This window comes from Wyeomyia smithii, chromosome 3, assembly GCF_029784165.1.
Source record: "Wyeomyia smithii strain HCP4-BCI-WySm-NY-G18 chromosome 3, ASM2978416v1, whole genome shotgun sequence".
Taxonomy (NCBI): Eukaryota; Metazoa; Arthropoda; class Insecta; order Diptera; family Culicidae; genus Wyeomyia; species Wyeomyia smithii.
Genome location: NC_073696.1, coordinates 274,049,601 through 274,076,726, shown reverse-complemented (window position 1 = coordinate 274,076,726; position 27,126 = coordinate 274,049,601). Strand labels below are relative to the sequence as shown.

Here is a 27,126-nt window from a genome sequence, read left to right as displayed (position 1 = left end):
TTGAAGGACATCAGTATGAACCTCAGCAAAAAGTTACAACGCAGTACATAATCTCATCTCAGAAACAAATATAAGGCGAACGATCGACCAAAAGTTGCTGTTACATGACTTGAGAACGTGACAGCAACTTTTAGGAGTATTGTTGTGTGTTTGTTTTATGTATCTGGCAAGCATCACGTTGGCAACTCATATGCTCCGCCCACTAGGTCACTTGGTCTATCCAGTAGATTTTCAAATGACGTTTCCACGTTCCAACAACAAATTCAACATCGCGAATTACGTTGTTGGTGTAAAGATTTTTGAAGCAGCGATGCAATTTCATTAGTGCAACAAATGATTACAATTTATTGTTTAATCATGTTTCAATTGTTGCTTGGGCTAGAGGAAATCTGGTCCCGCACTCGTCTAGCCAGCAGTAAGGTTTTCGTTCAAGAGCTTCCAGTTGCCGAACAGCCATCGGATCGTCCACCTTACAAAGCAATCCCATTTCGAAGCGAAAGCCATTGATCGTTCGTCGTGTAGTCAAGCGGTTCTCAACCTGGGGTACGCGTACCCCTAGAGGTACGCGAGAGCCTTCAGGGGGTACGCGATAACGAAAAATTCGATTCATGCGTTTGTCTTCCTCAGACTCTAGTTTTTCATTCTGTTGGGATACTCAACTCGTGATTACACACAACACGAGAAAATATATCTTTATTTAAAATTAACGAGGTGTAACGAGATTAACAAATAGGACATGTGTCCTTGTGCAATGCGGATATCAGAGTGAGTTTATCTTTACGCTTACGATGACATAGCCACATCCGGACGTCTATCACTCTGACGGATGGTAATTGCGTTTTGGGTAACGCTTGTCGCAGCTAGGGTGGTCCCTGCAATACCTCCCCCTTTTAGTAGTACAGATGGTACAGATGGATGGTATCTCACGGGACGCCTCCGGCTGCGCGAGGATTGGCGAGTTACTGATGGTTGACGTTGCAGTTTCTGTTTCCGGTTAGGGCGAGGATTAGAGTTCGGGGGCAGTCCCTCTGGTTGCACTGGCTTGTTTCCGGGAGGCGCATACGGATTCGATTGGAAGATCGATTCAGTTTCGTCTGCTGAACTTCGATCCAGGCCCCATGACTCTAGTAGAATGTCGAGTGGGACTTGCGTAGGCTGCCTCTCATTAGCTGTTTCGGCTTCATCCGACTCACATCGCTTACGGAGTTGGTTACAGTGCGATCGAATTAGCGTCTTCTTATGCTCCAACCAAACGTTGTAGATCACGTTCCCAATGCGTTCGAGAATCTGACCAGCTTCCCAGCTCCAACTGTTGTTCTTGAAGACCTTGGCCCAAACCAGGTCCTTAGAATTGTACCTGATTTCTTTACTTCCATGCTTGCGGTTGTACTGGTCGTCCTGCTTGGAGTGATCTGTTTTGTGAAATGCAGTTGGTGGTCTGAGCAGATCGAGCGAAGTGCGTATCGTTCTACCAAGCATTATCTCGGCAGGTGATTTTCCCTCGGGAGCGCTTCGGCAGGGCGTAGAACGGTAGCATAACAAGAAGGTGTTGATTGCTTCGGTGAGACCCTCTCCTCCCGCCGTAATTTTCTTGAGAGTTAGCTTGAACGTGTCAACGAATCTTTCTGCAAGTCCATTGGATTGTGGGTGGAAAGGTGGCGTCTTCAGGTGCAGTATGCCTTTGGTGTCACACAACCCCTCGAACTGCCCGCTGATGAACTGGCGTCCATTGTCGCTAACCAGTGTCTCCGGGTTTCCGAAGCGAGCGAAGATGCTCTCCAGAATTTCAATGGTAGCTGGTGATGTCGTTTGACAAGTTCGGACGACCTCCGGCCATTTCGAGTACGCATCGACCAGGATGAGGTAGTACCAACCGTCAACAGGACCAGCGTAATCAATATGCAGTCTCTGCCAGGGCTTTTCGGGTACGGGCCAGGACTCCAAGTTGGTTCTAGTGTTGGTTTTGGCAGCCCGAGCACACTCGGTACAGGAAAAAACAAGTTTAGCAATGCACGCGTCGATTCCAGGCCAGTATACGTAGCTACGTGCCACCGCTCTCATTCGCTCGACACCTGGATGGCCCTTGTGCAACAACTGGAGGACCTTCTTCTGGTACTTCGAAGGAATTACCAGTCGCTCACCGTAGAGAAGGCAGCCGGAAATGACTGACAGTCCGTCTTTACGAAGATAGAATTGCTGGTATGAGTCGGTGACGTCTGTCTTCTTGGTCGGCCAGCCTTGCTGGACGTGCTGAAGCACTTTTTGGAGGACCGGATCCGCTCTGGTTTCTGCCTGGATCGACTTGAATGTGAGCGGGAAGACTTCCAGCGATTGATTAACGACATTGTGGAACGTATTTTCCAGCTCGATCGATGCTATCACGTACTCCTCATCAGGCCGAATGTGGGTGTTTATCAGCCTCGATAGAAGATCTACATAACCAAAACTATCGGTCGACACGTATTCGATGGAGAAGTCGTAAAGGAGAAGAGTCAGCGCCCAACGTTGCAGCCTGTTGGCGGTTTAAACGGGGATTCCCTTTTTAGATCCGAATATGGCCAACAACGGTTTGTGGTCTGTCTCCAACGTGAAGTGTCTTCCGAAAAGCATTCGATGGAAGCGCGTTACAGCGAAGATCAAGGCCAACCACTCCTTCTCGATCTGGCTGTAATTTGTTTCGGCTGGGGTTAGGCTTCTGGAGGCGTGACAAATTGCCTTCACGGTGCCGTCGGGAAACCGGTGTGCGATTCTGGCCCCGATACCGATTGAAGATTCGTCGGCAGACACCACGATGTCCAATTGAGGATTGTAGTGGGTCAGCACCAGCGGAGACATCAGCAGTTCCTTAAAGCGATCGAAAGAATCTTGACACGCCTTGTTCCATTCCCACTTGGTTCCGGCTTTCAGGAGTTGGTCCATGGGATACCGTAGCTTCCGCATTCCAGGAACATACTTGCCATAGTAATTTACGGCTCCTAAATACGATCTCAGCGACGGCAGATCGATTGGTGGTGGCATGTTGGCAATGGCGGCGACCTTGTCTGGATCCGGTCGAATGCCATCGCTATCCAAGATCTGTCCCAGATATTTGATTTGACGCATGCTGAAGCTGCATTTCTCGATTCGAACGGTGAATCCGTACTCCTGGATACGATTAAGAACCAGCTCAAGATTTCGATTATGCTCCTCCTCTGTTCGGCCACCCACCAAGACGTCGTCCAAGTACCCACTGGTGCTTTTGAGTCCAGCGAGCATTGCGTCTACCAGTTGCTGAAACGCCCCCGGAGCTGATTCGATGCCAGGAGACAAGCGAGTGAACTGATAGAGCCCCTTGTGAGTGTTGATGGTGAGAAGGTTTTGGCAGCTTTCATCCACCTGGACCTGTAGGTAGGCATCGGATAGGTCGATATGGCTGAAATACCGACACCCCGACATCTTCGCAAAAATATCCTCAGGCAGCGGTAGCGGATATTGGTTCGGCTCGAGGACGTCGTTCAAACCAGTAGAGAAATCCGCACAGATGCGAATCCGTCCGTTTGGCTTCCGAACGACCACTATTGGCGCCGCCCATTCGGAGTAATCAACCGGTTTTAGCACGCCAAGTTGATGTAGTCGTTGGATTTCCTCTTCGACGGCTCCCTCCATGCTGTAGGACACGGGACGTTTCGGCCGGAATATCGGCCTAGGATTTCCTCGTAGTGGTAGATTGACCTTGGTTTTGCAGCACAGTCCCATACTGCTGGTGAAGACGTCAGGGAACTTTGATTGAATTGCCCCTACGCCTGGTTGGAACTGGCTACTGATTTGGTTGCAGAACGAGTTGATTGGAACGTCCCATAGGCCGAAGTTGTCCATCCAGTCGGCACCTAGAACTGATAGAGAAATTTCCGGAACCATGACACGACACAAACCTCGTTTGGAGACACCGTTGATTGATACGTCACACCAGAACTCGGATGCGATGTTTAGCGGTTCTCTGGATGCTGTCACCGCTTGGCAAGAAGGCGGAGATGTTTCTGGTTCTCCAATCTTCTTCCACATTTCGGCGGTGATAATGCTGATGTCCGACGCCGAATCAACTTGTAGTCGGCCCGGAACATGGTTTATCCGCAACTCCGCAAATTTCCTCCCCCGGCTAACTGTGTTTACGGAGACCACCTTGGTTGACTTCTGGCTCCGTGCATTCTTTTTCGCATCGCCAGATGATGATTTTGCAGCGAAGCAGGCACAGTAGCCCTCTTTATGCCCCTTCTTTCCGCACTCTCGGCATTGATGACCCCGAAACTGGCAGTCCTTCGAATAGTGCACTCCTCCACACGACCAGCACGGAGAACGTGGCTGATCTGCCCTGGTTCCATTACCCGCAGCAGCCGATGAATGACGTGACGGCTTGACAGGTTTGTTGGTGTTGTGCTTCACAGCTCGCACTGTTGCTGAAGGTTTTTCTACCAGCACGGTATCGTTTTTGAGGTTCGTCAGGGCTCTGCAGTCCTCCACGATCTTCGCCAACGTTATCTCTGACGATTCGTTCAGCTTCGTGATCAGCCGCATCCGAATATCGGAGTCCTTCGAGGACTTGAGGCCACAAACAAAAACTAGGCACTTAAATTGCTCCTCGGATAGGTCGGCAAGTTTTAAATCCACACAAGCACGGTTTACCTTGCAGGAGTATGACACGATGTCCTCTGTTTCATCTTTGACGGTCTGCAAGCACTGATACCGCTGATGAAAGATCGAGACGGTAGATCCGAAAAGCGCTTTTAGCTCCGCGGTAGTTTCGGTGAAGCCAAACTCCTTGGACAGTTTTGGGAGTATGAAACTTGTGTACCGCTCGTGCGCCGCTGGGTCGAGTTTCCTCATAAGGAGTCGAACTTTGGCGGAATCGTCTAGCTTACTGGCGTCTTTATCGAATAGCTCCTCGTAACGTGAATACCATGAATCAAAAGTGCACCCTTCGTCCGGAGCGTATCGAAATTCGGTGATGTTGCCGGCTAGTGCATCCAGTGCTACGTCATCGCGGGAGAACTCCTTTAGGCATTTTTGGGTTGCTGACATCTCCTGAGATAGATGAGCGATCAGCTGCTGCTGCTGCGTCAGGATCTGCAGCAGGGACTCCTGGAACAACTCTGGCGTCGTCATCGCAGCTAACCTCCAACTTGATGATCAGTCTCTCGTCGACGAAAAATCACTTTTTTACGTGCAAAAACCCGCAACTGACTCGTTTTTTTTACTCGTCGCCAAAATGTTGTGATATTCAGCTCGCGATTACACACAACACGAGAAAATATATCTTTATTTAAAATTAACGAGGTGTAACGAGATTAACAAATAGGACATGTGTCCTTGTGCAATGCGGATATCAGAGTGAGTTTATCTTTACGCTTACGATGACATAGCCACATCCGGACGTCTATCACTCTGACGGATGGTAATTGCGTTTTGGGTAACGCTTGTCGCAGCTAGGGTGGTCCCTGCAACACATTCGAAGCGGACTCTCCTGCACTCTCTAGTGCGAACTAATCGCTCATTTGCTTGTTCATCCTCTGATCATGAGAAGGCACCCCCGCTACGTGGAAGTTGACGAGAACTTGAGGGAATACACCCGTAGATACTCCATCCTAAACGGCACTTGGTCCCAAATAGAATAATTTTTACCCACCTCATGTAGTTTAAGTGGACAACACATAGCCCGAGATGGTCAAGCCCCGTTGAACTTCGGTTGATGAAGCTCGTAAACGTTTACTGGCAGGTGTAAAAATCGTTGAGAGAGTTCGCGATTTTTAAAAGTCTATGATGAGTTTATCTACTAACTGTCCGGGCACGGACTAATGGATACCTGGAAGTAATTATTTTTCCCCGAGATTTTGTTTCGATTCTCTTGACATTTTCTGTCCATTAAAGAGTGAGTGCTTTCTTAGGACCCGACACACCAACATTGTCAGTGACGGAATCTTCTATCAGTTTGAACGATAAAATCCCATCGATAAAGGCGAACACCATTAGTGATTTCCCTTTTCCCTTTTCCGAAGAGAGTGACCGCTAAAATGCAGAAGAGCGGCCACAAAATGTTACGTGGCTTGCCAATACGTTGACGAGATCTTTTTTTGTTGTTTATTTTTTGCTCTCTTCTTTTTTTTTTATTTCGGTCTTTATGACAGTTCTGCAGTCAGCGAGCTGAAGTGGCCAACAATTAATCAATTGAAGCGTTGCATTTGAACAGCGCTACTGCAACGGGGGGTCCGTCACCACATTGTTCATAGCTCTGTGAGCTTTACCCACGAAGAGCAAATATAGAATTCTGAGATCTATCGTTTTGTACTATTATGAAAAAAATTTCAACTTTCAACATATTGTCATCGTAAAAAAAGGTTAATAGACTTACCAATGATAAATCAACTTCTAACTGTCACTATCTATTACTATTTGCTCAAAATGTTACAACCGTCTCCGCTTCAATGACGGGATTCTGTTAGTTTATCTGTGATGCTGTTAAATATGGCCTTATAACTTGAATCAGGAATGGTGATAAAATTAAAATTGAAGAAAAACGCAAAGCTCGCGAGAATTATTCCGCCAAAGGTAGGTTTCACTGTCGCCGTTTCCGTTTATATCCACATTCAGCCATATTATTGGGCAATAATTTCAGCACACGCCGATAAGAGCACATTCGTGCTCGTTAAGATTTCAAATCATAGAAACGATATCAAACAGAAAGCCTAGGCTACTTTCGATTACTCATCATGCCATTGTTCAATTGACAGACTTTATTGGACCCTTGTGACAATCAAAACTCGTTTAAGTCCTATCTTCTGAGTGGCACTTTCTGACATTTAACCGAGTGCTCTCGATAACGAAACAGAGTCCATGAATTATCAGTTCCGCCGAATAGGGAGAAAGGCAAACGTAGATCCTAGCATTTACCCACCTGCCTCTCCCTACAACCCCTACATCAACCTACACAAATAGTACAACAACATATGAAGCAATTTGAAAAGAAAGCAAATTCATCGTAGTCGGATCCGATGCCAGGATAGTGCTTTGATATTTCAAGAGCCGTTCGCCTGTTCACCGGCTGGAATCCATTGCGTGTCGACCCGGGCAAAACTGATGTCAACCATATCTAAACACACACACACTCATGGCAATGCCAATATTTGGCTTTGTTCCATCTTGTATCAACTGTTGCTCCATTGCAAATTGCTGCTGAAGCTCTTGTTTCTCTTTCCCAACGAGCGATGAAACGTCAACGTGCGATGTGGGTTCTAACTATGAGACTCTATTGGTTCGGTGTCCATCGTCCACGCACCCTCACACGCACGAGTGACTGACTGACGGAAGATTGGATGGCTCGATAAACGAATGATTTATAGTGGGGGGACCTTACTCGACTCTACTATGGTCTCACAAAAAGTGCACGAACTGTAGAACCGCTTGTTGTTTGCGTTCTCGATGAGGACAATTGGCGCTGCATGGAGACGCTCCGAGGATGGATTGGTAAAACTGAGCTCAGAGCCCTGGGTACGGGAGGGGTTTGAAATTTTTCCACAAAAGAAGTTAAATATTGGTTGCACTTCGAGTGATGATGAGAGTTATAATAAACAGAAAAAAACGTTTAAAATCGTTTGAATTCAAAAAAACCCCTCCTCATCGCACGACCGTGACAGATTTCGTAAGGCATACTGTTAAGGTTCCTTTCCAAAAAAAAACAATCTCAATTGTACTGGAAGCTAGTTTAAGAAAATACAATGTATTTAAAAGCATGTTGACCTGAAAAACCCATTACAGATGTGATTTCCGCTCTTCCCCCTGAGAGTACAACAATTCATCAGCCATATTTCCATGCTTCGAAGGATGTTTATACCCTTGCGTGGCAGCAAATGGTAATTTACAATAAATCTAGCGTATTGACGTGAACCTGATTCCACCCCCACAAGGTATGAGCTTCGGTCGCTTGCCTGCATGCGGAGTCTTAATAGTTGTCTTTGTTATTTCCCAGGTGGTCTTCGAAAATGATATTTTTTTGAATGCCTGCCCCGCTTGCGTTCGCACGCTCGACTGCAGCGTTACCCCTACCTTCTCTACATATATGCTGCTGCTGCTGCTGGTAATGCTACCCGTGAGGACCACCGCAAAACATGATGCCAAGAAGGATTCAATTTTGCTCCCATTGACAATGGCAATAACTTTCAATCGCCAAGAGTTATGGCTTCGATCGGATAAAGCGCTAGAAGATCAGCTCGGCATCTCCGGTCTTTGTTTTGGAGCAGGGAATTCCAGGCGGTCGTATTTTGCGGACTGTTTATGGCCCGGGAAAAGAGTGATATGCACGACGTCTTCTTCGTATGAATTCCCGTGTAGTTATGGGCAAACATGATTGCGCTGCTTTTTCCAATTTTTTAGGGGATAGAAAATTTGCGAGCTGTGATTACAAAGTAGGATCGTTTTACGCGCTGCTTATTTTGGCCATAAGAAGAAAGTTGTTGTTTAAGCTTCAACCGATTTTACCCAGTCGATTTGGGTGTCATCATCCTGAGCACCGGAGAAACTATATACAATCTGCATTCTTTCTACACCTGCGGTGCTTTGTCTGCAAACAAGGAACGGAAAACAGCGGAACGGGTGGTGGGTGGCTTCCAAAAAGGTATAGATAAGAAATTCAATATCCTGTCGATTGAAAGCCCCGGACAGATGAAATATACGCTCTGTTTTCCCACAATTTGGCGCCGTTGGCATCGTCTCTTGTTCACATGCACTCAGCTGCTTGGTTCCGACCGAAAACGGTTAGCTATGACGCTTGGTGTGGTACGTGAAAGGTAAGCTGCTGCTACTGCTACTGCTGCTATCCAGAAGACAGTATAACAACGCCGGCTAGTGTGTTCATTGTGGAAGAGCGAACAATTTACTGCTATTCCTCCCCCTCCCGTATTTTCACACACACACACAGCACCCACCCACGGGTACTTGTACGTGCTAATGGACCGTTTGTTACCCACCAATGGCGCTTTGGTTAACCGATCGGACAGGGAAAATAAAACGGAAATGCGCTGCGAACCTCGGTTCCCTACTTCCGATGGAGTGTGGTGAGTAATGAATGCTTGGATTTAAAGTGTCTTTATCCGCTGCTCACTAGAGATAAAATAAGGACAATCACGGTGAAATGGGATATCCTTCATTTACTGTTCTCGAAATTATAATTGGAGGTTGAGTACACTTATCGACAGTCTAATCCTCTTATGATGCGGTGTCAAATTGGCAATTTAAGAGGCCTGACTTTGACGATAATGAGCCATTAATGTGATTAGCCAGGTAAGTCTCGCTCGTGAACGATGGACATTTCTCCCGGTGCTGTAATGTGTCGGCCTTTTAAAGCTGAAGTCAATTATTTACTTGTTGATTTAATCTACTTACCTGATTGCAGCTTAATGAAGCCGTAATTGAGAGTAGAGGCTGGGAAGGTAGAATTAAAATATTTACTCAACAGGTTCGACTGGCGCCAATTTGGCGCTGACGGCTTCATCAAAATTGATTGCCTTTAATCTCAATCAGCAGTCCGTTATAGGGAAGTTCACCAAACAGTTTCATTTCACCAAAATGAAAAACGAATTGATACAAAAGTTATGAAACAACAGTTTTTCCACAAACTAATCCATATTTGAAGTAAACAATTCCTTGAAGGTCATTCCGCGTCGAACACTCGACAGAAACGGACGTGCAAAGTGGTCGTTCTATTACAATCCGGTCCGTGTGTACGAATAGCCAAACAAAAGAGTGTATTATTCGCGCTAAAGGCCAACTAGATTGTGAGTTGTGTCGATACGTTCTGTACCCGGCTCACAACTTTGGCTGTATTGGTGCAAAATACCAGCTGCAGTTTTGATCTGCGCACCGTGAATAGATCTTTTTAATCCAAGCCCATCAGTTGACAGTCGAGTCCGTGTCGCTGTGCTGAGTGATCTCACACCCGGCTCACTGCTGGTGGCTGTATTGGTGCTGCTGTACTGGTGCTGCTGGCTGCTTTGGGTGCAGCTTCCACTGCTGGAAGGAAGAAGTAAAGAGGTACGTGTTCTTGTCAGCGCAAGTGCGCTAGTGCGCTACATTTAGCGCGATGGATATAGATCTCTCGCCTCCCGTGCCACCATCCCCGAACCCCCCTGACCCTGACCCTTCTGTTACCCCCTCCCCTGTTCATTCTCCAGTCCCCCCTCGCCCCAGGCTTTACCCGGACGGATCTCAACAGGGCAGCTATACTGTTTATTTTCGTCCAAAGGCAGGAGTGAATTCAAAGCGTTTAAACATACTGCAAATTTTTAAAGACCTGACGAAGGGGTACAAGGCCGTGACCGAAATTTCCAAGGTCCGACCTAACAAGCTCCGTGTCGTGGTCAGTGATCTGGCACAGGCCAATGCTATCGCTTGCTCTGAGCTCTTCACACGCGAGTATCGCGTCTACATACCCGCACGAGACGTGGAGATCGACGGTGTCATAACCGATTCGAGTCTGTCTGTCGAGTGTTTCCTAAAAAGCGCAACCGGTTGCCTCAAAAATACCGAAACACATGTTAAGATTTTGGATTGTAAGCAATTGCGGTCCATGTCTCTCGTCGGCGGTAAAAAAGTTTACACTCCGTCAGACTCGTTTCGCGTTACGTTTGCCGGATCTGCACTCCCTAGCCACGTCTCGATCGACCGGGTTCGTCTGCCTGTGCGATTGTATGTACCCCGTGTTATGAATTGCACCAATTGCAAGCAGTTAGGCCTCACAGCCGCCTACTGCTGCAATAAGGCACGATGTAGCAAGTGTGGGGAGACTCATGCGGAAGATTCTTGCAGTGTTAATGCTGAAAAATGTATTCACTGTGGGGAAAACCAGCATGAGCTCTCCACATGCCCGGTGTACATGCAGCGCAGAGATAAAATCAAGCGGTCACTTAAAGAGCGTTCAAAGCGTTCTTACGCTGAGATGCTGAAGAAAACCGTGACCACTTCTACCATACCATCGAACCCCTTTGATCTGTTACCCTCTGATGAAACCGATTCTGACGATTCATTAGCGGGAACATCTTATGACAATCCTGGGGAGTCTAGGAAGAGGAAAAATGTTTCTTCTCCTAAACTTCCCAGAAAAGGTCCTAAGATTTCCCAAAGTGTAATGAAAAGTACGAACAAACCAAACAGTGCTGCGAAAAAACCGAAGCAAACTCCTCCTGGGCTTGCAAATTTAAAGTCCCAGAAGGAGTTCCCAGCACTGCCAGGAACATCTAAAACCCCAGTTGTTCCTTTGGCACTCCCAGTTGATGGAACAAACTCTGGATTAGTGAAATTTTCTGACATTGTGGACTGGATTTTTGAAAATTTCAATGTACCCGATCCAATTAAAATTTTTCTTACAGCATTCCTCCCAACAGTTAGATCATTTTTGAAGCAGTTGACTGCCCAATGGCCCCTCCTTGCAGCGATTGTATCCTTCGATGCCTAATTCAACTGCGTATATGAAGGATTCTATCTCTGTCTTACAGTGGAATTTTAGAAGTGTTTTACCAAAAATTGATTCGTTTAAAGTTTTGATAAATAAAAACAAATGCGATGCATTTTCCCTTTGTGAAACTTGGCTTACTTCAAATGTTGATCTCAACTTCCATGATTTTAAAATTATTCGCCTTGATCGAGACACCCCATATGGAGGCGTACTTTTAGGGATTAAAAAGTGCTATTCTTTCTATCGTATTAACCTCCCCTCGATTCCAGGCATCGAAGTTGTCGCATGTCAAATGACAATGCAAGGTAAAGAGCTTTGTATTGCCTCAATATATATTCCTCCCAGAGCACAGGTTGGGCAACGGTTGCTCTTTGATTTAATAGAACTTCTTCCCTCGCCACGTTTGATTATGGGAGACTTCAACTCTCATGGCGTGGCTTGGGGTTCCCCATACAATGATAACCGCTCCTCTTTAATCTATAACCTTTGCGATGACTTCGACATGACTATTTTAAACAACGGTGAAATGACACGTATCCCGAAACCTCCAGCGCGCCCAAGCGCTTTGGATCTATCCTTATGTTCGACGTCGCTACGGTTGGATTGCACATGGAAGGTAATCCTCGATCCTCACGGTAGCGACCATCTGCCTATTCTTATTTCAATTAATAACGGGTCAACTCGCATGCGACCAATTGACATTCCGTATGACCTCACACGGAATGTCGATTGGAAGTTATACGAGGAAATGATTTCAAAAGCGGTCGAGTCGATTCAACATCATCCACCACTTGAAGAATACAACCTCCTCGCGGGTTTGATTCTCGACGCCGCGTTGCAAGCCCAAACGAAGAAATATCACGGCGTAACGATCAAAGAGCGGCCTCCAACTCCGTGGTGGGACAAAGAGTGCTCCGATGTCTACACGCAAAGATCCGACGCGTTTTTGGCCTTCCAGAAGGGAGGTATACCCGACGACTATATACGGTATTCGGAGCTTAATACCAAGCTTAAAAGCTTGGCTAAAGCAAAGAAACGCGGATATTGGCGTCGGTTCGTGAACGAGACGTCGAGGGAGACATCGATGAGCACTCTTTGGAACACATCCCGAAGAATGCGGAATCGCGTAACGGTCAACGAAAGCGAGGAGTCTTCAAGTCGGTGGATATTTGATTTTGCCAGGAAAGTATGTCCGGACTCTGTTCCTGAGCAAAACATTGTTCGCGATGCGTCTCCGGGCCACGACGCGATAGAATCACCTTTTACGATGGCAGAATTTTCAGTTGCCCTCCTGTCCTGTAACAATAACGCGCCTGGGTTAGATAGAATCAAATTCAACTTGTTGAAGAATCTACCCGGCAATGCCAAGAGGCGCTTGTTGAACTTGTTCAATAAGTTCCTGGAGCAAAACATTGTACCGCAGGATTGGAGGCAAGTGAAGGTGATCGCCATCCAAAAACCAGGGAAACCAGCTTCTGATCGAAACTCTTATAGGCCGATTGCAATGCTATCCTGTATCCGGAAATTGATGGAAAAAATGATACTCCGTCGTTTAGACCACTGGGTCGAATCAAATGGTCTACTATCAGATACTCAATTTGGCTTCCGCCGTGCCAAAGGGACGAATGATTGTCTTGCGTTGCTTTCAACAGATATTCAGCTGGCGTATGCTCGCAAAGAACAAATGGCGTCTGCGTTCTTGGACATTAAGGGGGCTTTTGATTCCGTTTCTATTGACATTCTTTCGGGTAAACTTCACCGACAAGGATTTTCTCCAATTTTGAACAATTTTTTGCACAATTTGTTGTCCGAAAAGCACATGCATTTTACGCACGGCGATTTGGCAACTTTTCGCATTAGCTACATGGGTCTTCCCCAGGGCTCATGTTTAAGCCCCCTTCTTTACAACTTTTATGTAAATGACATCGACGAATGTCTGGCAAATTCATGCACGATAAGACAACTTGCAGACGACAGTGTAATCTCTGTTACAGGAGCCAAAGCTGCCGATTTGCAAGGACCATTGCAAGATACCTTGGACAATTTGTCTGCTTGGGCTTTACAGCTAGGTATCGAATTCTCTCCGGAGAAGACTGAGATAGTAGTTTTTTCTAGGAAGCATGAACCTGCTCAGCTTCAAACACAATTAATGGGTAAAACGATTTCTCAGGTTTTGGTACACAAATATCTTGGTGTCTGGTTCGACTCTAAAGGCACCTGGGGTTGTCACGTGAGGTATCTGATGAAAAAATGTCAACAAAGAATGAATTTTCTTCGTACAATAACCGGACAATGGTGGGGAGCCCACCCAGGAGGCTTTACCAAACAACGATACTGTCTGTTATTGAGTACGGGTGTTTCTGCTTCCGCTCCGCAGCAAACACACATTTGATCAAACTGGAGCGAATACAATATCGTTGTTTGCGTATCGCCTTGGGTTGCATGCAATCGACCCATACGATGAGTTTGGAGATCTTAGCTGGAGTACTACCATTGAAAAACCGCTTCTGGAGCCTGTCTTCTCGTATTCTTATCAAATGTGAGGTCTTGAACCGTCCCGTGATTGAAAATTTTGAAAGGTTAATCGAACTTAAGTCTCAAACCCGTTTTATGACATTGTATTTCAATCACATGTCCCAAAATATTAACCCTTCTTCGAATATTCCAAATCGTGTCGACTTATCAAATACTTCTGATTCTACTGTGTTTTTCGATACATCCATGATAGAAGAAACTCGTGGAATCCCGGATCATTTACGCGTGCAGCAGATCCCCAAAATTTTTTCCAATAAATATCGAAACATCAACTGCGACAATATGTACTACACTGACGGATCACTTCTTGATGGGTCCACTGGCTTCGGTATCTTCAATAACAATTTAACCGTCTCCCATAAGCTCGATAATCCTGCTTCTGTTTACGTCGCAGAATTAGCTGCAATTCAGTACACCCTAGGGATTATCGAAAAAATGCCCACGGACCATTATTTCATCTTTACGGACAGTTTCAGTTCCATTGAGGCTCTCCGATCGATGAAAGATGTTAAGCACTCTCCGTATTTCCTGGGGAAAATACGGGAACATCTGAGTGCTTTATCCGAAAAATCTACTCAGATTACCTTAGCGTGGGTCCCTTCTCACTGCTCGATACCGGGCAATGAGAAAGCGGACTCTTTGGCTAAGGTGGGCGCAACAAACGGTGATATTTATGAAAGACCAATTGCCTTTAATGAATTTTTCGCATTTGTACGTCAGAATACGATCATCAGTTGGCAAAATTCTTGGACCAAGGGGGAACTGGGAAGGTGGTTACATTCCATAATCCCCAAGGTATCGACGAACCCGTGGTTCAAGGGGTTGGATGTAGGTCGGGATTTCATTTGCGTGATGTCCCGGCTTATGTCCAATCACTATAGATTTGACGCGCATCTCCGTCGTGTTGGGCTCGGGGAGAGTGGTATCTGTGCCTGTGGTGAAGGTTATCACGACATAGAGCACGTTGTTTGGTCATGCCCTGTACACCGTGACGCCAGGTCTAGATTAGTAGCTTCCCTGCAGGCCGAAGGTAGGCAGCCGGCTGTTCCTGTTCGTGATGTCTTGGCGAGCCGTTACCTATCCTACATGTCCCTTATATACGTTTTCCTGAAATCCATCCACGCCCCAGTTTAGTCCTATCCCCTTCCGCCTACATCCAACCAAACGACAAGAACACGTTAAGACCCCGCATCCGGAAACAGCAACTAGACCCGCACGATACTCTCAGGCCCCGAGGGAGACAACCCAATATGCCAGTCCGTAATATCTTGGCCCAGCAGCGGAACATATTCAATAAGCTGCTTACCCATGGCGATGGAAAACCATCAAACAACAAATCAGTGCTTTTCATGCAAAACATTCTAGCTTAAGTTAGATTTAGTTTCAGCTCGTAGTCGGCAGCGAGGATAAAAAATTTGCTTTTAGTTATTAAGATACTTTAGAAAGTAAGCTACCAGATATAATTGGCGCCGTTAAACATTGAATTGTATTTGTGCCGTGTCAAATAAACTATAGATGAGGAAAAAAAAAATTCCTTGAAGGCCTTGAAAAAAAAAAACATGCCTTGGGCTTAACGTGAAAAGATGCACACCACAAAAGCTTTTTCTCAGCCGGCCGACCCTCTTCGTTTTTTGCTGAAGGGTTATTATCGGAAAATGATTGACATAAAATATTAGACATAAATATTAGCGAAATCTGGAAGATAAATTCATCTAGGTTAATTTAAGTGAACTATTGCAAATAATAAGGTTGTAAAAAAAAAAACAAACAAAAAAAAACGCTTGCATATTTTTCCAGTTTGACCTCTAGGATAAAACCTGTGCTGACAAGTGTAAAAAATATTTTTATGGAAAAGTGTACCTCTTTTTTAAACTCCCAATTCGAACAACCTTCTTCAATGTATTTTAACAATGTGTAGTTTCAATGGAAAAAATCAGTTTGTAAAAAGTGTGCTTTTTGAAACATGCGTCATTTTAATGGGAAGTGACCACACCGATCATCACAGATTTTGCTCAAATTTGGGGTGTTCAATAGATTGTTTAACTCCCTCATTTTCTTATCTAGATTAGATCGTAAGCCATGAGTTCTAGATAGATTATACTATCTTGAGATATTGTAATTATATTGATGATCAGTGTGTTTCCGGTTGTGTGGTATAAAAGAGAGAGTGGTGAGAGGCTCAGCCTCTTTTTCTGATTGGACGTTACTAAATAAAGTTACTTAATAAAGTTATTATATGAAATAAGAAAATAAGTTGTTCGAATACGAGTAAGAAGAAATTATCATTGGCGACGAGGAAAAAAAGCAGCAAAAGCTGCAGGAAGCGCGTCACATCGTATCGAAGTTTCAATAAAGCACGTCATTGTGAGTATTGCTGGAATCAACGGTCGCTTAATAGATTAAGATGACGACCAAAAAAGAAGATGGAGAAAATTCTTCACAAGCCGTAAAACTGATCGGGACACTGAAGAACTTTATACCAAGTGCGGACTTCGACGATTATTTGGAAAGAGCGGAGAACTTCTTTGAGTTGAACGATATCAAGGATAATACGTTCAAACGAAAGCTAATCGTGCACTACATCGGGTTGCCAGCGATGAAGAAACTACAGCAGCTCCTATAACCCAAAACGCACAAGGAGGTCACATACGAAGAGGTGATTGAAAAGTTGAAGTCATACTTCAGTCCCAAAATGAACCGCATGGCCCAATCAGTGGAATTTTTCAAGCGAACCCAGAATGAGTTTGAAAAGGTAGCAGATTTTGCGGTTGAGCTACAGGCACTCTCAAAACATTGTGAGTTCGGTGAGTTTCTCGATAAAGCGCTGAGAGACAAGGTCATAGCAGGCCTTTCGAACGCCAAAATCCAAGGGGACCTGTTGAACAGTTCAGACGACACCACGTTTTAGAAGGCAGTGACGGTAGCAAAAAATCTGGAGTAGATCGAAGCGGACATGATGAAGATGAAAAGCGAACAAGAATACGCCAATCGGATCAACGCTGGACAGTACTCGCGACGCAGCCGTTCGAAAACAGGTGGCCAGGAAGACGGCAAGCGCAGCCAGCATAGAAGCCCGGCGGCGTGGGCACAATCCAGGAGAAAGACAAAAAATCGTGGCAAGAAAGACCTAACCTGCTACATCTGCGGTAAGAGGGGACACTTCGCCAGAAACTGCTGGGGGAAACGAAATATGAATGGACTGATGAGCAGCGACGAGGAGGCGGTCCAGTGGGGACCGACAGTGAGGCGGAGATGCACCACGTGGCTAATCATCCACTGTTCCGAAAGATATGACTAAACGGTAAGTGGCTGAATTTCGAAATCGACTCAGGCGCTTCATATACAGTTTTGAGCAAGTACCGTGCTGGATCGAAACCCGTACAGTATCGAAATCCGTACACCTTGACGTTTTTCTTCAATTTTAAGCATTATAAAAATTAAAATTCATATGTTAGTTACATGTATATGTCCGTTGAGCTGTTGGCCTTCTGTTTGTGGTGTACAGAAAAAGACCAAGTCAAAGGCTAAGGCCGATCAGAATTTTGATTATGTAAAACGTACAGCGTGTTTACCAACACGCGCGAAAGCAAAGCAAATAAATACCGCTGAGCTGGACTCGAGCGGCAGAAGATTCTTGATACAGTTCGTTGATCTCTGATCCGAAATCCTTGGAGTTCACTGACCTTATTTTACCTAGTTGTGATATATTAAAATTGGCGACGAAGTCAATTTGGTACGCGTGTGCAAAAATTTAGTAGCTAGTGAAATTGCTGATTAGTTGTGCAAAGGCACGCAAAAGTTTGGATTTGTTTGATATTTGTGAGGCACGGCAACGGCCGTAAGTGATTTTATAGAAGGAAAAAAGGGGACAAAAAGGTCAGTTGTTGAAAATTTGAAAAAATTCGGGCACAACGGTGCTAATTTTTGTGAAATGAATAAAAAAAGTGTGATACTCTGAGGGAAAAAAAGTGCTAAGGCAAAGGTCTTTTAAATAATGTGCAGGCGAAGGTCTCGATTTTAATTGCAAAGGCAAAATATAGTGCAAATTTAACGAAAAGAAAGCAAAGGTTTTAAGAAGAAAGTGATTTGAAAAGTATTAAAAAAAAAAAAGAAAGTGTGTGCAATTTAAAAAAAAAAATCATTGGATTCGCTGTGTTCCTCCAGCGGGAGAAGTTTTATTTTAATTTCATTACCCGTCGGCTGTGTTGCTCAAAGTGCATTGAGTGCCAGTACTGAAACATTACGGCAACGGTGTAAGCGAGATCGACTGGAGAGCGTGTGAGTTCTGCGCGCTAAATCTAAAGGTTCTACGGGAGATTTGTCTATTTCGATTCTGCTTTGCGCTCCTGCTCCGATTCTACAGCATACAACACTATATCGATCGTAAACGGAGAGCGTGAGAAGGTTTGGTAAATTACATCGACTCTGGTAAGCGACTTTATTTTTCTCTTTTGTGACTCGTTAGGGTGACTCTACTTTTCATTAGTGCTGCAGATTTGGTTGAAATGGCTTCGAACATTGTCGGTTCGATTGAGCCCTACGTCCCTGGTGCTTCATTCACCAATTATGTTGAGCGGTTTGGGTTCGTATTTCAGTACAATAATGTACCGGAAAGCTCACAGAAAGCTTTATTTATAACGCTTAGCGGACCAGCAGTGTTTGAGGAACTCAAACTGCTGTATCCGGCGAGAGACTTATCCACCTTGCAATACGCTGAGATAATTAAGAAATTAAAAGAACGTTTTGATAAAAAAGAATCAGATCTTATACAACGATTTAAATTTTACAACCGCGTTCAAGGGGAAGATGAGTCCGCAGAGAATTTCGTTTTGGCTGTCAAGCTTCAAGCGGAATTCTGTGAGTTTGGAGAGTTTAAAGACACCGCGATTAGGGACAAGCTTTTGATGGGAGTTTTCAACAAAGATTTACAGCAGAAAATGTTAAGCGAGGAAAATTTGACGTTGGCTTCGGCGGAGCGCATGTTAGTGAATTGGGAGTTGGCAGGATCGAGAGCAAGAATGATAAGTGGTAGAACAGAACAGGTGGCTTCGGTAAAAAACAGATTGGGTAGGCGAGATGAATATTTGAACGAACGAAATGGTAGAAATAGAAACAGAAGTAGAAGTAGGTCAGGTTTTCACATGAGAAATAGAAGCAGGAGTAATAACAGAGATAGAAGTAGGAGCAGATCGAAAAAATATAATTACAACAAACCGGTAGTCTCTTGCTATTTTTGTGGAAAACCAGGACATATTTTGAAGAGATGCTTCAAATACATCAACAGTCAACGCAAACCAACTGTTCGTTTTGCCGATGAGCCTCAACCAGGCACTAGCGCTGAATCTAACTTGGAACAATTGTTTAGCAGATTCAAGCCAATGTTGGACGATTCTTCAGATGACTCAGGTGAATTCACATGTATGATGGTTTCAAACAAAACAAATTTTAATGAGCCCTGTTTGATTGATGTAAAAATTCAAGATCGTTTTGTTAAAATGGAGGTTGACTGTGGTTCGTCAATCACTCTTATGGGAAAGCGTTTATATGCAAAATTTTTTGATTTACCATTAGAAAAATGTGAGAAGAAATTGGTCGTTGTAAATGGGGCTGAATTATCGATTTTGGGCAAAGCTTTGGTTGATGTTGAAATTAATGGTGTTCATAGCCGTTTGGAATTGATTATTTTAGACAGTCAGAATGATTTTCTTCCTTTGTTAGGGCGCGTGTGTTTTATTCTGATTGGAGAAAATCCTTTAAAAATTTTTCCGCCATAAACAATGTTGGTACCATAAACCAGTGGGATAAAACAATTTCAAATATTAAAAGGCAATATCCTAATGTTTTTCTTAAAGATTTTTCATCTCCTATTGTTGGGTACGAGGCAGATTTGGTGCTGAAAGAGGATACACCTATATTTAAAAGGGCTTATGATGTGCCATACAGGTTGCAAGATAAGGTCATAGAGCATTTAGAGATGTTAGAACAGCAAAAAGTTATAACACCAATTAAGACTAGTGAGTGGGCCTCCCCTGTAGTAGTAGTGATGAAAAAAAATCAGGAGATTAGGATGGTTATCGACTGTAAGGTGTCTATAAATAAATTAATCATTCCCAACACATATCCGCTTCCCGTAGCACAGGATTTGTTCGCCAAGCTTTCTGGGTGTAAGGTGTTTTGTTCTCTTGACCTTGAAGGCGCATATACTCAGTTGGCTTTGTCAAAGAATTCCAGGAAATTTGTAGTAATCAATACTATTAAAGGTTTGTTTACTTACAATCGTTTGCCTCAGGGAGCATCGTCTAGCGCGGCAATTTTTCAACAGGTAATGGAGCAGGTTTTGGCTGGTTTAGAGAATGTTTCGGTTTACCTTGATGATGTTTTAATTGCTGGAGTTGATTTAGATGATTGTCATAAAAAACTTTATACCGTATTGGATCGACTAAACAAGGCAAACATTAAGGTGAACTGGAAAAAGTGTTCGTTTTTCGTATCAAATTTGCCTTATTTGGGACACATTATAACTGATAAGGGGCTGCTTCCTAGTCCTGATAAAATTTCTACTATTAGTAAAGCAGCCACCCCAAAAAATGTTACGGAGCTAAAAGCTTTTTTGGGCCTTATTAATTATTATGGCAAATTTGTTCCACATTTGTCCTCTAAACTTTTTTGTCTGTATCAGCTACTTAAAAAAGACGTAAAATTTGAGTGGGATAAAAAATGCGAAGAGGCTTTCGTAGATAGTAAAAAGGCTTTGTTGGATGCAAATATTTTAGAATATTACGATCCAAAGAAACCAATTGTAGTTGTGACAGATGCATCAGGATATGGACTAGGTGGAGTTATGGCGCACATAGTTAACGGTGTAGAAAAACCAGTTTGTTTCACTTCTTTCTCTCTAAACAAAGCACAACGTTCTTACCCGATCCTACATTTAGAGGCTTTGGCTTTAGTAAGCACAATAAAAAAATTTCACAAATTTTTATATGGTCAGAATTTTACGGTGTACACAGATCATAAACCTTTGGTTGGAATCTTTGGGAGATCTGGTAAAACGCGATTTATGTAACTAGATTACAACGGTATATTTTGGAGTTGTCAATTTATGACTTTAATATATGTTACAGACCAACTGCTCAAATGGGTAATGCAGATTTTTGCTCGCGTTTTCCTCTTGACTTAGGTACTCCTGAATAATATGATAGAGAATTCGTTAAAAGCATAAATTTTTCTCAGGAAGTTCCCGTAAATTATACCAAGATTGCTAAGGAAACGAGTCGTGATGTGTTTTTACAACGAATTATCAATTATTACCAGAATGGTTGGCCTGAGAAGATAGACAAGGAATTATTAAATGTCCACTCTAATAGACACGACTTAGAACTGATTGACGGGTGTCTGATCTTCCAGGACAGAGTTGTTATTCCAAGAAGCATGCATAGAGATATTTTAAAACTGTTACATGTAAACCATTCAGGAGTTGTAAAAATGAAGCAGATGGCACGTAGATCTGTGTACTGGTTTGGTATCAACGCAGCTATAGAGGCTTTCGTTCAAGCATGTGTATCGTGTAATAAGATGGCAATAGTTCCCAAAAGCAAGACACAAACGCATTGGGTTCCTTCGGTTCGTCCGTTTAGTAGAATACATGCCGATTTTTTTTATTTGGGTCAAAAGATATTTTTGTTAATTGTTGACAGTTATTCTAAATGGATCGAAGTAGAATGGATGCGTTATGGAACTGATGCAACCAAGGTTATTAGGAAATTTGTTTCTCTTTTTGCAAGACTTGGTCTTCCGGATGTGGTAGTGACGGATGGTGGTCCACCCTTCAATTCATCTGTTTTTGTATCATTTTTGGAAAGGCAAGGAATAGCAGTCATGAAAAGCCCTCCTTACAATCCCTCTAGTAATGGGCAAGCCGAAAGGTCGGTAAGGATTGTTAAGGAAGTGTTCAAAAGGTTCCTGTTTGATGAAGATGTTAGGCAGATGGATACGGAGGATCAGATTAACTTGTTTCTGATAAATTATAGAAATTCTTGCTTGCCAAAGGATGGAACTTTTCCATCAGAGAAAATATTTACATATACACCAAAGATTTTATTGGATTTGATTAATCCAAAGAAAATAAATAAACCAAAGATTAATGACGATTCTGTTGATGATAGAAAAATAACAATCTGTGATATTCCTAGTTTTAAGCAAACAAATTTGGTTGATCCAATTGCTCGATTGAAGTTAGGAGATAACATTTGGTACAAAAATCATAATATTAAAGACTCTTCCAGATGGGTAGAAGCAAAATTCATTAAACAGTGTTCTCCTACAATTTTCCAGATCAGTATTGGAAACGTGGTGCTTAAGGCGCATCGCGAGCAATTGAAGGTCCCAAAAACAACTAGTGTAAGGCATAATTTGACTGTTCCGTGCAGGAGGACCTGCAAACGTGAAAGATCCACTTCAGGTTGCGAGTTCTTTGGTTTCTCTGACGATGTATTAGAGAACGACCTTAAGAGATTGCGAATGGATGATGGTACTAATAGCGCAGCAGGATCATCGGCTCCGAGACGGAAGTACAGAAGAGAGAACATGAAGGTAAAACAAAAAAAAAAATGAAAATTAAAAAGCTAAACTGAATGATTTTGGTGATGTGTGTCAAAGGACACAAATGAAAAAAAAAAATAAAAATAAAATTAATTGTTAATGAAAAGATATAGGTGTCAACGGGCACTATCTGAAAATAAAAATAAATTGGTTAGAAAAAGATATCGGTGTCAATGGACGCTATCTGAAAAATAAAAATTAAAATAATTAAACAATTATATCTATTAGCATATTTTACAAAAAAAAAATTGTATTATAAATAAGAGTGTCAATGGACACATTCTGAAAATTAGAATTGTATATTGTGTCAATGGACACATTTTGAAAATGGAATTATTATTATGTAACAAATTTTACAAATTAGAGCGTTAAAGAACGCAATTCAAATTATATACAAAAATTATTTTAATTATATTTTTTTTTAATTATTTGCATTGTAAATGCATTCAAAATCTAAAAGAGGAAGAATTGTGGTGTACAGAAAAAGACCAAGTCAAAGGCTAAGGCCGATCAGAATTTTGATTATGTAAAACGTACAGCGTGTTTACCAACACGCGCGAAAGCAAAGCAAATAAATACCGCTGAGCTGGACTCGAGCGGCAGAAGATTCTTGATACATTTCGTTGATCTCTGATCCGAAATCCTTGGAGTTCACTGACCTTATTTTACCTAGTTGTGATATATTAAACTGTTAAATTAAACTATGCGTCAGTAGGCCATGAAATAAAAATAATAAAAATAAAAAATCAATCGTGCATCGGTTTCAGTTGTCATTTATTTGTATCGTTAGAGAATTTACTAAAAAAACGTTCTTCGGATGAAAAAGTTTTTCAAGTGGGATATACGTGTTTTACTCTGTGAATCTTCTTAAAATTGATGGAAAAGGTAAGTCTTCGTCATTTTCGAGCTGTATATTGTCTGGTGAATAGGGTAAATTGTATTTATTCAACAAAAACTGTGACGTACGGATTTTGATCCTTGTTAATTGCTTGAATCGAAATCCGTACAGCGTGTGTATCATGCATATATTGTTGAACTTTCTTCTTGCTTTCAGCATATAATGAAAGAAAACAAGTATAAATATACGGCAAGCAATGTCGAAGGAGCTGTGACTGAGGTGCGCTAGGGAAAGTCGTACCGGGAAGCTTCGAGAGGCTCCGGCGTTCCGGTTGCTACAATAAGGGGTGCCGCAACGAAACGCTACGAAAATTGCGCTATTTCAGCTGATATAAAAAAATAGAAAACCGTGTGAAACTTTAGGAACCAATTGATCCTCAAAATATATTTATTCGTAAATTTAAAGATAAATTATAAGTAAAAGATGTTCATTTATGTACTTCTATATCTATACGGATTTTGATTTATTTCTGTATGGACTCTAATCCAGTCTATGTCGCGTGTGTGCGAATTTCGATTCAAAAGTGTATGGGTTTTGATTCAGACAAAAAACTGTGTACGGATTTCGATTCAAAACATGTTCTATTTAAACATGATTTTTTCGAGTTTCAGAGTGATTTTAATCATTTTGCTTGAAAATAGTGATAAAATATAAGTAGACCTATAAGTAAACATGTCAGTTAAAAGCAATATGTGATTTCTTGATTTTATATTGACCGTCGAAGATTATCATGTGCTTAGGTGTACGGATTTCGGTCCAGCACGGTACGATTATTCAGAGAATTTTTCTAATTTGCGACTTCGAAGAAGTGAGGTTAAATTGAAAGTGATTACGGGAAGCGTTTTGAAGATCGCGGGGACGATTCAAGTTGAGGTTAAGTGTGATGATAGTCGATTATTCGTATTACCGTTAATTATTATCGATGGAGATAGATTTTGTCCGTTAATGGGTCGATACTGGTTAAATGTATTGTATCCCGAATGGCGGAATTTCTTTTGTTCACGGATTGGGTGAATGTGTAAAAACAAGTGGAACTGTGAGTGACCAAGAGATCGATCGCGAGAAAAGTAGATTGTTCACTGTGACGGTAGTGTGAGAATTTGTATGGATTGTAGAGTGACAGTGAACAAGGTCATTTGTAACGAGCATTATCCGTTACCCAACATTAACGACATTTTCGCTTAATTAAGTGGTTATAAGTCTTTCGCTAAATTGGATTCCCAGGGTGCCTATATGCAGATCAAGGTCACCGAAGAATCTCAGAATTATCTCGTAGTTAACACCCACAAAGGTTTGTACGCGTATACGAGATTGCCGTTTGGAATTTCGAGTGCCGCTTCTACTTTTCAACGGATTATGGACGAGATACCGGCGGGCATAGAAGGTGTTAAGAGTTATCTAGACGATATTTTGATTGGGAGTGAGACTATTAAAGGATTGTTTGAAAATGTTTATAAAGTGCTTGATCAGCTGCTAAAGCACAAAGTAAAAGTTAACTGGAACAAGAGTAAGTTGCTAGTGCAAGAGATTAAGTATTTAGGGCACAAAGTTTCGGAGAAAGGTCTCAGTCCGTCAGATGAGAAGGTCGAAGCCATCGTTGATGCCCCACGTCCCAGAGATGTTTCGCAACTAAAATCGTTTCTAGGCATGATCAATTACTGTTCGAGGTTTATCCCTAATTTGTCAGTGAAACTTAGTCCTCTTTATATGTTGTTGAAGAAAAACTCTCGTTTTGAATGGAATGAAAAGTGCGAGCAAGTGTTTGGGGAGTGTAAGAAGCTCTTGCTAAGTAACAACCTGTTGGAATTGTATAACCCTGAGTTGCCTATCGTGGTCATTTATGATGCGAGTTCAAATGGGGTGGGCGCTGTGTTGTGTCACAGAGTAGGCGAGATAGAAAAGCCGGTGTTCTATGTTTCTAGTACTCTGTCTGCGTCGAAAAAGAATTATCCGAATCTTCATCGGGAAGCAGTTGGGATTGTATTTGGGCTAACTAAGTTTTTCAAGTACATTTACGGTAAAAGATTTAAAGTCGTTACCGATAACAAGCCGTTGGCTAGTATCTTCAACTTCAAGAAGGGAATTCCGTCATTAACCGTAACGAGATTGCAAAAGTACGTTCACATGTTGTCTATTTTTGAATTTGAAATTGAGTACCGACCGGGTTCGAAAATTTCTAACGCAGATGCTCTCCGTAGGTTGCCGATTCAGAGAGAAACAGGGTTAGAAGATGTCGCTGATCTGCGTTGGGTGAGTGACGAAGCGGAAATCGTCGATCTAGAAATGATCGGTCGCGCCACTCAGGAGGATCCGAGAATGAGAGAACTTTTTACGTGTATCAGAGAGGGATGGAAAGAGAGTTCGGTGCCGGCCGAATTAAGATTTTTCTTTTCGAATCAAAGCTGTTTGTCACTGTACAAGAACTGTGTGATGTATTCTGAGAGAGTAGTTGTTCCAAGGTCTTGTAGGATACGAATCTTAGAGTTGTTGCACGGATGCCATCTCGGTGTCGTGCGCATGAAACAGGCAGCTCGAAAGTTTGTGTTTTGGCAGGACTTGGATAAGGAAATCGAAGAGTTCGTCCAGCAATGTGAGGTGTGCAGTAGTATGGGAAGATCTGTCAAGAAAAAGTTTTCAGAATGGCCCAAAGCTCTCCGTCCCTTTGGTCGTGTTCATTTGAACTTTTTCCAATTAGCCGGGAAAACGTGTTTAATTTTAATTGATGCTTACTCCAAATGGATGGATATTAGGATGATGCCGGAGAAGGATGCGGAAGCATTGATCGACGTACTGAATTAAGTGTTTAGGGTTTTTGGCAAATGTGATACCCTTGTCAGCGATAACGGTCCTCCCTTCTTTAGTAAAGCCTTTTCGATGTTTGCTAAAATGATGAGAATACAGTTGTTGCATAGTCGCCTGAGAGCAATGGACTTGCAGAGAGAGCAGTACAGACTGCTAAAAGTGGAATTAAGAAATTACTGGTCGATCCGAAGTTTATCCATCTAAAATCGAGTAAAATTATAGAAATGTTTTTGTTTAGCTACCGTAATCGCTATAGTCAGGCAATGGATTGCACCCCTGCTAGTTAGGTTTTCGCGTTTACTCCCAGAACGGATCTTGAATCGAATTTGAAGCCACAAGATGGAAAATTAATAAGTAAAGTTACCTTTAATTTGGATATCAATGACAAAAATTATGTAAAAGAAACGGGTGAAAAATCTAAATTTAATGTAGGAGATCTCGTATGGTACAAGAGTGAGTTCAAAAGCACCAGATCTTGGCTTGAAGCAAAATTAGTTGGAATCAATATATATCAATATATCAATATATTGGAATCAATATACGTTTTATATCGATATTAATGGGGTAGTAAAGTTAGCTAGCCGAAATCAGTTGAAACCCAGAGTGGTGAAAAGAAATGATTATATTTATCCTAAAGTTGAGAGAAATGTGAGCGAATTAAAGCAATCTAATTGGAGCTCACGAGCTTTTATTGTCGATATACCCGAAAAACTGAGAACACTGGAAAAACACAAGAGCAGTGTAAGTGCGGAACCACCGAGAGTTCCCAGAACCAATATAGAGATTCGAAAGAGTAAAAGAGTAGGGAAGAAAC

At 42.7% G+C, this 27,126-nt stretch overlaps 1 protein-coding gene across 1 annotated transcript; it reads right to left on the bottom strand.

Moving 5' to 3' along the window:
• Positions 1 to 783: 783 nt before the first annotated feature.
• On the bottom strand, positions 784 to 5,139 carry LOC129729307 (uncharacterized protein K02A2.6-like). Its single transcript, XM_055687815.1, has 2 exons — positions 2,588 to 5,139; positions 784 to 2,512 (listed from the first exon to the last, which is right to left on the bottom strand). The coding sequence occupies exons 1-2, from the start codon at positions 5,137 to 5,139 to the stop codon at positions 784 to 786; spliced, it is 4,281 nt and encodes a 1,426-aa protein (XP_055543790.1).
• Positions 5,140 to 27,126: the final 21,987 nt, after the last annotated feature.